Genomic DNA, 14,322 nt, shown 5'->3' with positions numbered 1-14,322 from the left:
ATTGATGAAGAATTCTGTCTTCAGTGTGGAAGTGACATATTCTCCTCTTGATGCATCCCAACCATCTCTTGTGACGACGAGTGACGATAGCACTCAGTTTTAAAGGTGACTACTTCTCTGAAGCAGTTGTGGCATATAAAGGTACTCTTGACACCATCACCGCAAAGTAAATATTTAGAAGAGAAAAGGGAATGAAGGAATACATGAATAAACAATTAATAATCAATAAAATTATAAATTATGATGCAGATGAATAATTGAATTAGGGTGTAATTCAATTTTTTTTGACAAGTGGTCATTATCCTAGAGGTGACTCCTTGTGTGAAGCAAGAGTAGTGGCATCTAGAGGGACTCTACATAACCCCTAAGGAAGTATACACTGGCAGAGAATTTGATGACAGGATAAGAAGGGGAAAGGAGGGGGGGGGGGGGGGGGGGGAAGAAAAGTGAGTGGGTAAGAGAAAGTGAGTTTTGTCAACTTCCAGAGTATTGATCTCAAAATGTTATTTTAAGACAAATACATTTACATGTGAATGCTAGTAATATGTGAAGAACCATTCTTTTCCCCCTTGTGTATCTGTTATCAACCCCAAAAAAAAATGAAGAAGAAATTTTGATGAACAAAGAATTTCATTACACCCCAGCCTGTCTGTATGGAACATGTCCCATTCAACTTCAGGCGTCCCTCTGTACATAGACACGCTTTCAATTGGTTATAAAGGGGATGTAACTTCGAGGATACGAAACAATGTTAATACTGTAAGGGGGAAAAGAACAAACAGTTGTGACCTTTTTGAGCAGCCCACGTGTTGTGTCCCATAACACAATTTCCACCCTACCCCGACGGCACAATGCCTGCGCAGGTCTTGAGAATTGAAGAATAACAGCATTGCTTCTTCAACATAATTTCATTTATTGATTTCCATCATTTCAAGGGGTCGAGCTGTGTATGATCCCCGGCGCAACCTCCACCCTTTCAGAACCACCGTCGGTTCAGTAATAGGATGACGGGGAAAACGTTATCTCAAAGCCCCGTTGTTCGATTTTGTTCGCATTACGACTCACCCCGTAGATTCAATTTTGGATTTGACGGGTCAGTTGAAATTCAATAACTGCTCCCGTGCTTTTGCCCCCCTGCCATGGGGGGAGCTTTGCCCAGTGGTCGTGTCCTATTCTTGCAAGATGCAAGATTTTATTAAACGACAGCATCCTGAAGTTCTTACATGTAGGTGTAGTGCAGTGATGAGAGGAATGGAAGGTTTAGGTGTATCCAGAGAAACTGTGCATGTTTTGTATCTGTTTGTGTGGGAAATCACTTTTATTGTGAATGATGTTCTCTGCTATTTGCTGGGAAATGATTTGTGGGTTCATGGTTTGATTAGTTTGTAATATTCTTTTGTTATTAAAATATGATTATGAACTAATGTTTTGTAATGAAATTGATATCATTGATACAGGCCTTAAATTGTTACATGTATATTTCTTTTAGGGCAATGCCTCTTTTCAAAAGGGTACCTTATATATTAAAGTCCAATTAAGGAAAGTTTAATATGTTCAAAGGGCCTTAAAATATTCAAGGCCAGTGGAAGGGCCATTAAAGTCTTGGACTGTTTTTTAAACAATGTATAATCTGCATGCCTAATCAATATCCAAACTAGGATTAATGAAAAGGGGTAGGATGGGGAGGTTCTGACAACACCATCAAAAGCCTCTGTTAGTCCTGGCCGCAACAGCCTGCATTAGTGCATGTACATGTATGCATCGAAATGTCTGTAATGTCTTACTCTAGGTTCAGGTAATAAGAAGGGACAGCATCTATTGATTACTGTACAAGCTCTGATGACGGAGAGGGCAGTAATACAAGTGATTCTCGAGGCCCTTGATTGGGGTCTTGTTTCGGGAGGGTGCATATTGTCCGCCCAATCAGCAACAGATTTCTAGGAACATGGAAACCTAGACCCCATTCCCATCTTCATTCTTAAAGCAGTTTCAGTGGAAACCAGTTTAACGTGTAATGGGAATGATCAAAGCAGTCTTGGAAGCGATCTTAAGTAGTCTTCAAGACCAGTTCGGAAATCCACCTTGCAATGTGGTCGTCAAGACCACCTTGTTAAACTGGTTAACTGAAGGACACAACTGTTTGTTTAAGTTGGGTGTGTGAATACAGTACTTTTTACAAACAAATTGTGTGTAAATCCAACATTTTGGGGATTTCTCAAATAATCAACAGTTGGTAGTTACTTATAATATACAAATAGCGAATAGGCATGAGTGCAATGGTGCGAGATTTCGCATGAGGTGAAAGAAAGATGCTCTATTCAACGAGGCGGTAGCCGAGTTGAATAGAGCGTTTCTTTCTTTAACCGAATGCAAAATCTTGCACCATTGCACGAATAAGAATATTCGCTATTTGTGTTGTACGACGCCTCGGAATCTAGCGAAAATATGAAAAAACAAGAGTTTTTCCCTCCAGTAATCTATGAAAAAGGAGCAAAAATATTGAAAGCAAAAAGCAAAATCCCACAAGCGCACATAATCTTGGACAGCATTGCGCATTTAGCCAGTGGGCTGTACGCGCATTGTCACCTTATTCAATGAAATCGCATTGTGACGTCACCTCTAAAGCCGTGCAATGGTACATTTTGGACGGTACATTTTGGATGGTACGTCTTGTGTGCAACGGTACGAATGTGTGACATTCGGCCTCCCATTTGATCGCGTACAACAAGCTAAGTAGGCGTTGTACAATAACCAACCTGATATGTTGCTTGAAACATTTCTTGGAGTGTGGATTAAGTGGTGGTGTATAATGTAGAAATTGAGGGAAAGATCCCTCTGAGTGAACTGTAATCAATTTGAACTAAATTGTAATTGAATACTTAAGAATACAAAAAAATATGAAAGAAACATGCCAAGGGACCGTATAGATCTATGATTCCTATGGGTTCCTACCTTGGTCAGTCATACATGATGAAGGAATCCAACTTGAATTGTGTACTCATATTCGATACTCGGTATTGACAAAGGTCCCGTCTCTGTTTGCGCAGTTCTGATCCTGAAAAGCAAAGTTCAAACTGCACTGGGTCCATGGTGTCAGAAAGATATATCATTGATATTCATGGAATAATTATTGATTTGTCTAATACAAGGATATGTGTGTGTGTTCCCTGAACAAGTGCAGACATACTTGTACGTGTGAATAGTTCTTGATTCATTCATATGCTGAGTTAGTTTACCCCCATGTGCCATATTAATGATTGATGTACATGTATACATGGTGATTTTGATTGCGTGATTAATATTTTATTAAATTGATACTCATGTTCTACATGTATGCAGCTCTGTGAGTCGAGCTAACTGTATTTACCACTGTATTAAAACTCATTAATTAAAAATTAGTAATGATACATTTTGAAAGAAATTGAGACGGTGTTTTGGGCGATTTCAGAGCTGAATGCTTGAGCAATACAACTTTCTTTGTTGTCGATGATACAGTTACAGTGGTAGCCATGTGAAAAACTGATAAACAATAAAAAAATGTTTAATTGTATGCGAATTAAAGGTGGAGATGTTGTGCGCCGTACGGGACTCAGAGATGTCCCGTACGATGACGCTACATTTTCTCCTCTAATTCACCCATAGAAGACATTTTTCTGTTGGTTGTCATTTGTTTTTTTTTTTTACATAACTTCCCAGAAGTACTTGTACCACAAAACAAGTTGATGTTCCTTGTTTGTTTGGACAGCAGGTAGAAAAATGTTGTGAAAATGGCTGATTTTTCTAGCATGGAATCGCCCATTTGTGTGTCTCTACTGTTCTGTGTATACAGTCATGGTACTTTTTATCACTTCAACATTAAAATGTTCATATTTTTCTCCCTTTTCTCTCCTTTTTATCCTTTTTGTAGACCTGAAAAGAGAAGCATCAATATGTCACATGTTAAAGCATCCACACATTGTTGAATTATTGGAGACATACAGTTCAGATGGACTACTCTATATGGTTTTTGAGTAGTAAGTATATCTTTCTTATTCTTTGGCAAGACATTAGTCCAATTTTGCCACTCTTCACCAAGGTGGAGTATATATATATAGCTTTTAATCTGAGAATAGAATCTTGGAAGCTTTAGATGACAAATTCTATATCATTCATACACTGTACATTATAGGGCCATCAAGGACAGCAGATTTGATAACTTATGAGGGTTATCTGATTTGATAAAACTTAAAATTTAAAAATGATTTTAATAATTCCCAATTTTTCTAATATGAGCTCTTCTTATTTCTCCTAGAAAAATAGAGTGTCAGTTTTTCTGTAAATGTTATGATTTGACTTCAGCTATGATAGCTATCGATTGAATTATCCAATGTGTATTTGGGATTATGTCATATAAAGATGATTAAATGAAATATGAAAATTCCCATCAAGAATAATCAGGTAGGTCCATAAAATGATGAATTATCTAGCCATGGTTATCAAAGCATTACAAGTCATGCTTTATGATTTCAGAGGAGTCTGATAAGGAAGGTCTTGATGGATCATTTTTTAGCAAGCATCATTGATCATGATTTGTAACTCTTGTGAATAATTACTAATAAAAAATAAATGATTTAGTCCTCTTCATCTGGTTTTCCGGTGAATAGATGTAATGACAAATATGAGGATTTATCAGTGCACGTGTAAATCATTCATAATTTGTCATCTCTTTTGTATTATATATTATGTATCATTTTATGCATTATACGAGTTGATGTTCAATTTCTGTATGATTCTTAGCATCTCAGTGTATGAGGAAACAGATGATATATGCACCATACATGTACACACCTTTTTTCTATATATCATTTCAAATGGACTGCTTTCCGTGCGAAGGGGATTTATTCTATCCCCAAATGTGACGCTTCAGTCATACCAATGAAACTGACTCTCGACCGACCGATCGTATATCATTGGAAATAACGTAGCAGCTTTGATCACTCTGTAGCCGGTTTTACCGGTGTGTCTGTAGTAGAAGTGAGGTTTACTTCATGCAAGATGAAGATGGGATTGCCTACGAGCGATGTCCATTGATGGGAGAGAATTCCTTGTAGAAAATAAAACTATCACGCTATTTTTAGCCTTGGATGTTTAGGCCAGGCATTCTGTAGAGTGATGTGCGTGCGTGTTTCCATCAATTTATTCCTCGAGAGGACAGGGGCTGCCTACATCTTTTGTTTAGAGGGGTCGGTGACAGTTCTGAGGGCTAGAATTTAGCTAATTCTTTCAAGATGTTTTGTATTCTTTACTTTGCTCAGTAATCTTAGATTTATATTCAGCCTTCGGCTTCAGGAAATATGTTTATTAGAAATGAACAAAATACATTTTTTCATTCTGCAAGAACTATAATCTAAGTATTGTATTTGAAGTTATGCATGCTTCAAATGGATGAAACAATTGATGCTGTTTATTAACTTTTTGGTCTTGGGCTTGGGGAGATTTCACCCTGAAATGCTCAAAAAGAGCCGTGCATGGAAAAAAAATCCTCATTTTCCTCCAAAGTTAAAGCTTTTCCCAATGTTGCAGATTTTGATGAGAAAAGTAGCCCCTGAAAATCAAATCTAGAAAAATTCCTATGGTATTTATATTTAACAAACTGAAATTCATGTACCTTTATGTTCACAGGGGCATTATAGAGAGAAAAAAAATAATGGAAACCATTTTCATACCATACATGTCTTGTACAAGCTGTACCAACTTGTTTTATCATGCAGGATACTCTCATTTCATCATATAAAAATTCATGTCTGTTATTCCTTTCAATTATTTACAATTCTACAACCCTCTTTTTCACAGTCTGTTTTGACAAAGTAGATTTTGGATCAATAAAATATAGATTTCACCACTCCTCCATTTCTGACAGCGTGTATGTAGTCTGCCTTCCAGGCAAACCGTTTTCAAGAAAGGGGAAGAAATACATGTATAATGTGGATAGGTCTTTCCATGTTTTTCGAATCGTAAGAGCCAGTCTTCATAATATGTAAATGAATTTAATAGTTTCTTTTTAATTGTTTTTATTTTGATTTTTTTTCTGTTGGTAAAATGAGATTTGTGTCTAGTATGGAGGCCTATTTCATTCCTACGGTGGTCACATTGAGTGGGAGCTAATGTTGATGCACTAGATTTTTAAATGCTAAGTACAGTACAAGAAATTCAACTTGTCTGAAAGGCACGCTACATGTATTTATTCCCATGAGTGGTGAATTATGCATATAATGATTCGCTTTGATGCAACTAGCCATGCACGCTGCAGTGATGATAGCACAAACGTATCAGCTTGATGATATTTCATTCTTAGTTTGCATTAAAAATGTCATGTAATATTTGTTTTTTCCTTGAATTTACATTGTACTTGATTCAAGTAGAATCCCCTGCTATGAATAGCAGTATGTACTAAAATGAAAATGTCATACAAAAATATTTTCATTCACTAAATCAACATTTTCTTTTCTTTATTTCTTTCTCTCTTTTATTCATCCCCTTTGCTATATTTACGTTTCTTCCTTCATATACTGTTCCTCATCTCTCTGTACAATCTTTCTTTTTTGGCCCAATTCATAAAAAAAATCTTTGCTTCTGTCCCCCTTTCTCTCTTTTCTTCACTTTCCTGTTCCCTTATGCTCTCTCTTTCTTGCTCTACCTGTTTCTCTCTTTCTCTCCCCTCTTTCACTCTCCTTTCTTCCATTCTTCTTCTGTCTCTCCCCTTCTTTTTCCCTATCTCTCCTTTTCTTTCTTTCTCTCACCCTCCCATTACCCTATGCAGTATGGAAGGAGCAGACCTGTGTTTTGAGATTGTCAAAAGAGCGAATGCAGGCTTCGTCTACAGTGAAGCAGTATCAAGGTATGTAACTTCATATTCATACCCCTTTCACACTGACCACTCTTGGGTCACCCAGATGTTACCTGGAAGAAAAATGGAAAATTCCTCCAGACTGCCTAGGGACAGTGATTTTCCGTTTCAAAAAATTGCCTTTTCCGTTTCAGAAAATCTCAAATTCCGTTTCAGCATGTCAGAAAACGGAAATTCCGTTTCCCCATAGACTTTGTACACACGGAAAAGTGACAATTCCGTTTCCACATTGAATAGCAAAATTACACGTACCGTACACTCGCACTGGTCAAAATTGTATCTTATACTGTACCAACAACACAATAGAATCCGTTCTAATCGGATCTATGCGGGTATATATGATATTTTTACAAAGAAATTTAGCATGCATACATCCTCACCTTTCACATTATTAGCATTATTTCACGGTGAAATGATATTTCATCGATAATTTTGGGGGATTTTTGACATCGTTATCATCAGTCAACGGCATTTGCCAATCCGCCATCTTGGATTTTAAGACCACGATATCGTACTGTTACATCTTCAAACGTAGAGGGCAGCAACACACGACCGTGTAGTTGAACGATATGATATGTGTACAGTGCAGTGAAGCCCAACCCGGCGCCGGCCGGCCGGGTATGGGCGCGGGGTACAATCACTGATCTCTCCCGGGAGAGATCCCCTAACGATAAGGGAGAGATCAGTGGGTACAATCGAGTGTGCTGATTGTCGAGTGCAGTCACGATGTTTGAATTGTCATGATTGTAGCGAAGTGAGATCGTGTTTTCTGGGATTTTGTGGCCATTTAATATTCTCATTTTGTTGTGATTTTGGAGTAATTTGTGTTGCTATTCTGTGTATTTTGAGGGAAAATACGTTTTCCGTGATTTTCCGTTTGAAATGCCACTTTCCGTTTCAAAAGGCCCTTTCCGTGAATTCCGTCCATTTTCCGCGATCGCGGAAAATCACTGTCCCTAACTGCCATTCAGACCCTTAGACCCCTGTTACATCTGAAAGTTTCCTACCCGAGACCCGACCGAGTCCACTTGCAACCTTGACTGGATTATTGGTGGATTAGCTTCGCGAACGGACCGAGTCCGAAATGTGGTCTGTTTACATCACAGCATTCATTCCCTCCCCTATTGGTATGGTTTCGAGCGGTATCCAATTGCTGACACCAAAGGGCGCTCTCGATCTAGGCTCTGAATAATTTGTGCACGCTAATTGAAGTTGTTTACATTTCGTTTACACTCGTCGGCTGCTAGCTCGCCATTTGGTTACGATCGGATAGCGTACGTTAGTTGTTATTTCTAGATATTTAAAACCCCGAAAAGTACAGACCCTCGAATACATTATGAAGAATATTAATGTGTATTCCCTGATTTGGGAAAGTCGTCGGCAGAGAATAAGGATGGCAAAACATTCAAAGAACGACAGGGCTGGGGAGGGGATAGCAAGCGCTATGACGTAATTTGACAGCAAGCGAACGGACCGAGATACATGTAGGTTCGAAAGCTTGTGTGCATTTACATCAACAAATTGGTGGACCTGGGCCGGCCCGATACCTACCCGAGACTACCTGTGGATGTGGTCTGGTGTAGGTTCGCTAAAAGATGGCCCGAGGTAGGTTTGGTATGTTTACATTTGATTTCTTGCCGACCTGAGTTAGGCCCCGGGCCGGCCCGAGGTAGATTTGGGATGTTTTAATCTGATTTCTTCCGACCTGAGTTAGGCCTTTGGCCAGCCCGAGGTAGGGAATCTCTCAGATGTAACGGGGTCTCAGACCCTGTAGTTTTGTTCTGCAGTATGCTTGGAAGCTCCCGCAAATTTGAGACAGAAAATGAGAGGAAAATGTTGACCAGGGCTTTGTAAAACTCAAAGATAAGCGATCAATCACTCAATGAACTGACCAATCAAGATCAATGTTAGACGTGCATCTCGTTCAAAATACTGACCAGGAACCAATCAGAAGTGTTCTTTCATATTTGCTCTTCATCTCTAAGCTTTTTGTCACCTGGCCCCAGGGCCCTGTTTCATAAAGGTTTGTGACAGATAACAAATAATACAAGCAAATGATACAAGCATTCTGATTGGTTAATGTTCAGTGTTTCGACCAAGATGTCCATGTAACATTGATCTCAATTGGCCATCAACATTCATTTCTGCAATTGATCCCAACATTTTTTTATACAGACCTCTAAGAGCCCCCAAACTGTTTATTATTCTTGACTTGTGGTGGTCTTCATAAAAGTTTGATTAGGGTTTCTACAGAGACAGACGGCATGAAGCGTGTTTAATTAATGCTATGCCCTTTGGATATTCAAAGAGGAAGGACAAGTAGTCAAAGAACGTAGAAAGAGAGAGAGAGAGAGAGAAAGCGAAACAAGAACGTATAGTGAGACAAACATGATTGGGAGGAAGATTATTAACTGAAGTCCCTGTTCTCACAGCCTTGAAGAAAATTAAACCAGCATTATTAAAGCACATGTACCTTGATGGAAAAAAAAATTCCAGAAGTTTTTTCAAACTATGAAATAATCATGATAAAGCGATTCCAGTTTATCAGTTTGTTTTGAATAAAGTGATTATTTTTATTACTGTTGACTTGATTGCCAAGACTGTTTGATACATATATGGGAAATCTAAGATGAAAATGAGACACCTGTGCAAATTTTTAAGCATATAGTTAAAAAAAAATTCAATAAGCATTGTTGATAGAAATGAGACAAATACCTATCCCCACAACTTCTTCATGAAATTGATTAGCTCGGGGTCACCTTGCAGCATTATCCTCATGATTTGACGGCAATCAACCCAGTTACGGGAACAATCAGTCTACATCCTGATAGGCTCATCTGAAAAGGGCATGTTCAGACTTTGTATAATAGGTATAAAACTTGTGTTTAGAAATATAACATAGAGAATTTGTGTGGCACCAACAATATTAACGGTCCAGGGCCCCGTCTTACAAAGACTTGCTATTGATCCGATAAATCATAACTATGGACAGCCAGCAACGTCTGTTATGCATGTTTGTTCAAAATATTTTCTAGCTTTGATGTATATATTCATGCATTCATTGTTTTCTTGAAAATTCACTGTGCTTCTGTTTGATTACGAAGGACATTGTGCAAATTTCTTGTAGAAAGAATTATGACATCAATCGATTTCCATATATAGGTTACGATTGATTGGATCATCGTAACTCTTTGCAAGACGGGGGCCCTGGGGGTCGTTTCAAAAAGCTGTTCGTAAGTTAAGAGCGACTGGTGATCCTTTTTTTTGTGGTAAATGGTATTCACTAAATGTTCATTAGTGATTATCTAGCGTGTAAGAAAGGATCACCAGTCGTTCTTAAAGTCGCTCTTAAAGTCACTCTTAACTTACCAACAGCTTTATGAAACACCCACCTGAAAAGGTAATGATTGATCTGAGAGATATCCTACAAGTATACAACTTCTTTGGCTAAGACTTTTTGGCAGAAGCAACCAATACTGTGTGGGCAAGAAGACAGGTCCTAAATTTTTTTTTTGAGATTTGCAATATTCCGACTCATGAAAGAGTTCAATCTATGGTTTTCTGCTACCCCAAATTTAGTATCAAGCTAAAATATATCAAAATCTTAAACTTTTTTGAGCTACATGTACAATGAAGTTCTGATGAAGCATGCAGCATTGTAAGCGAAAGCTTACCAAAACCAGAAATTTTTTGGTTGTGGAAAAAGAACATTTTCCCAATTACATTCATAAATTCGAGTCCCATGTCTGCACAGTAGCTTGCTGGTGAATATATTGACAATACTCTCCTCATTTCAGCCCCTAGCAACTGTTGCTAAGGTGGTCATAATTGATAACCACTGACACCAAGAGATAATATATGTATCTGGTTCAATGGGTATGTGAATTATTTATATCTTCATCGGATTTCAATTAGGTCGAGTTAAAAAAAGAAGATATTCGCCAATGCAGGTTTAATAATATGTAATTGACATATTGGATCAAATACTATTACCACCAGCCACCCACCACCACTAGTAATGATAAAAATGTCTTTAAAGCTTATATTAAAATAGGTCAATCTCTAATTGCTTTACAGAAAAATGGAGAACAAAAATAGGTATAATACCATGATATAAAACTATGTAAAGAGTAAAAGTACATGAAATGAACTGTGCACTAAAAGTGTATTGCAGGGTGAAGAGATGACATTTAATAATAATAATAATAATAATACCCAATTTTTATAAAGCGCTTTTCCCAGAATGGCCCAAAGCGCGTTACAGCATATTATTACCCCGGTCATTGGATTCATTTCAATCCCGCACGAAAAGTGCACAATTTCCACTCCCTGGGGAGCATTCCTTGCATTCATCGCAGCCTCATTATGGCGCTGGCAAAATCAAACATACAATAGGCGGTTTGACCGCCTCGATCACAAGAATCCCCGTTAAATTACGAGAACTTTTTAAGGCTAAAAAATACCCGTTAATTATTCCTGCATTCACACCGCCCCGAAACACATCCTTCGGGATAAGTTCCCGAAGTTACGAGCATGCGCAGTGTGGTCTGATAAGCAGGCAAGGCGGGAGATTCAAAATCACTAGCCCAGCAGCCACCCACGCCGCCGCGCCCAACGAGCAGGGACCTGGGAAGCGGGGGTGCTGGGGGTGCTGAAGCACCCCCAGAAATTTTCCTGGGGGTGCTGCGTGTATTATTTTCCATAGGCAGCACCCCCACGAAATCAGGTTCCCCCTGTATATTTTTTAATATGTTAAATTGTACATAATTATCACATCCAAAAATCGCAAATCATTTACATAGTCTTTCACATATTCCAATAACATCGCTCATATCATGCCTATAATGCGACTCAATCAAGCTCGGCACCCCGATAAGTTTACACCAAAGGTTTACACACTACTCGATAGCAGGGAGAGTCACATGGGTGTGGCTGGACTTGAAACTTCCCGGTTTTATGTCGAATTCAGTGTTTGCGCACCCGAAAGCCCGTGTTTTGTATAAACAATTACAAGTCAGACAATAGAAATCAAATTTCACAGTCTTTTTCACCCTGGTCCCATGGTACTGGGAAGCGGGGTTGCAGGGGGGGGGGGGGGGCTGGGGTGAAGCATCCCCCAAATTTGGTGGTGATGCATGTCATTTTCCATAGGCAGCACCTGGAAACCTAGTGGTAGGTATGATAAATGATTAATGTAATGAAAATGAACGTTTTGTAGACCCCCCCCTTCAGAATTTTCCGACACAGTACTTAAAATTGTGTTTAGATTCACCCTTTTCAGATCGGAATATCAAATATTTTCTGCTCGCGCTTCGCGCTTGCATTATTGATTTAGAATGCCCAGATACTAGGTCTATCTCTAAACACGCACAAGCATGTTTATTCATATACGCAGCTTTTGGGGGTACTCCAGGCTGAAAAATATTTATATGAAATACATTTTATCAAAATGAATAAATTTTATGCAAATCTGATAACAAATAGTTCAGTTATTTTTTTTTATTCTAAATTTCAGCAATATTTTATGAAAATGGTGATATGCATGTCGTCATGAATATTTAAAAGGTGGGTTGACATGGGCGGAAATCTGTCCCCAAATGTAGGGGGGCCCGGGCCCGGAGAATTTGACAAGCAAAAAAACACAAAAGGTTATCACCCTAAATGTTAGGTCATTTTAACCCTAACAAAATTTGACAAGACCCCCCCCCCCCTAAAAAAGGTTTTCACCCAAAATGTAAGGTCATTTAGTCAAAAATACAGGTATTGTTTCGATTGTGAAGTGATGTATTTTTCTCCATAATGAAAGACCCAAAATAGGAGGGGGACATTTGATATTGTGTCCCCCTGTGCCCTCTGGGATTTCAAACCAGGTTTGAAGATGTCACATTCCCACTATCCTGTTTCTTGTGTTATTACATAGAATCAACATTATTTCATTTTTTTTCAAACCAGTCTGAATGATATGTCTCCCTTATAATGAAGTTGCAGCAAAGAAAATCTAATTGACTAAATCAGTTGTCAATCAACTGTTTTTTGGTTCTTGAAGGGAAAATATTGAATAAACCTAATTCTATATAATGAAATACATAAGGACAAGTGGGGATATGACATCACCAGTTTGCTCATTGGATATTAATGAAGACATGCTTAAAACTGTTTCACCAGAATAATGCTAATCTTTAGAATACAATAACTTTGATTTCCTTGTCGGATTTTGATAAAATCTTTATTCTTATCAATTCATCAATTGTATATAGTTATATACCTATTCTGTTCATGATTAGAAAAGTGTTTAAGATGTCCTGTTTTTAGTTTTGAAATCTCATTTTATTTCCGCTCGCACTTCGCGCTCGCATCAATTGTATAGTTATATACCTGTCCTCTTCATGATTAGAAAAGTGCTTTAATAGAATGTCTTGTTTTTTTATCTGAAATCTCAATTTTGTTTCTGCTCGCACTCGCATCAATTTTATAGTTACTTACCTATCCTCTTCATGATTAGAAAAGTGCTTAGAATTTATTTTGGTCTAAAATCTCAATTTCGTTTCCATCAATTGTATCGTTATATTCCTATCCTCTTAATGATTAGGAAAGTGCTTAGAATGTCTCTTTTTTGGTCTGAAATCTCAATTTTGTTTCCGCTCGTGCTTCGCACCAATTGTATAGTTCTATACCTATCCTGTTCATGTTTAGAAACGTGCTTAAGATGTCCCTTTTATAGGTCTGAAATCTCATTTTTATTTCTGCTCGCGCTTCGCGCTCGCATCAGTTGAATAGTCATATACCTATTCTCTTCATAATTAGAAAAGTGCTTAGAATGTCTCGGGGGTTTTTTGGTCTGAAATCTCAATTTTGTTCCCACTTGTGCTTCGCAATCGCATCAAATGTATAGTTATATATCTATCCTGATCATGATTACAAAAAGTGTTTAAAATGTCCAGTATTTAGGTCGGAATGTCAAAATTTTCAGCTCGCGCTTCGCGCTCGCATTATTTCATTGTTGATGGGTAACTGCAAACAGTCCTTGTAACACGTCCCTTTCGATCAGGCCAGAGCGTATATGAAAAATATCTGCTCGCGCTGATCACGTTCGCAGTTATTATTTGTTACAAACGCATCTTGTTCAGGACCACAAACATTTCTCAAAATGTTCAATTTTCAGGACAAAACACCTAATATCCCCCCCCAAAAAAAAAGCTCGCGCTTCGCGCTCGAGTTCTCTTATTATATATCTATGTTCTTTTATAAGAAGAAAGATAAGAAATAACTGTTATTGTCATATACATATATATAGTATTCAACCTAGTCAATCTATATATATATATATATATATATTTATATGTGTGTGTGTGTGTGTAATTATGGAAAACTCAATGGTGTCCCCCCCCCCACCGTTGAGGAGAGATTTCAGCACCCCCACTGAAAAAATCGTTCCC

The 14,322-nt window shown here is 38.1% G+C and overlaps 1 protein-coding gene across 1 annotated transcript in view; it reads left to right on the top strand.

The window, feature by feature from the left end:
- The window catches only part of LOC121429522 (peripheral plasma membrane protein CASK-like), a 45,869-nt gene that overhangs the window by 12,264 nt on the left and 19,283 nt on the right, over positions 1 to 14,322 (top strand). Inside the window, exons 3-4 of the mRNA XM_041626581.1 lie at positions 3,908 to 4,013; positions 6,800 to 6,877. Coding sequence (XP_041482515.1) covers positions 3,908 to 4,013; positions 6,800 to 6,877 — 184 coding nt within the window. The remainder of the gene's footprint in view (positions 1 to 3,907; positions 4,014 to 6,799; positions 6,878 to 14,322) is intronic.

This window comes from Lytechinus variegatus, chromosome 16 (assembly GCF_018143015.1).
Source record: "Lytechinus variegatus isolate NC3 chromosome 16, Lvar_3.0, whole genome shotgun sequence".
NCBI lineage: Eukaryota > Metazoa > Echinodermata > Echinoidea > Temnopleuroida > Toxopneustidae > Lytechinus > Lytechinus variegatus.
This window is presented reverse-complemented; position numbering and strand designations above follow the sequence as displayed.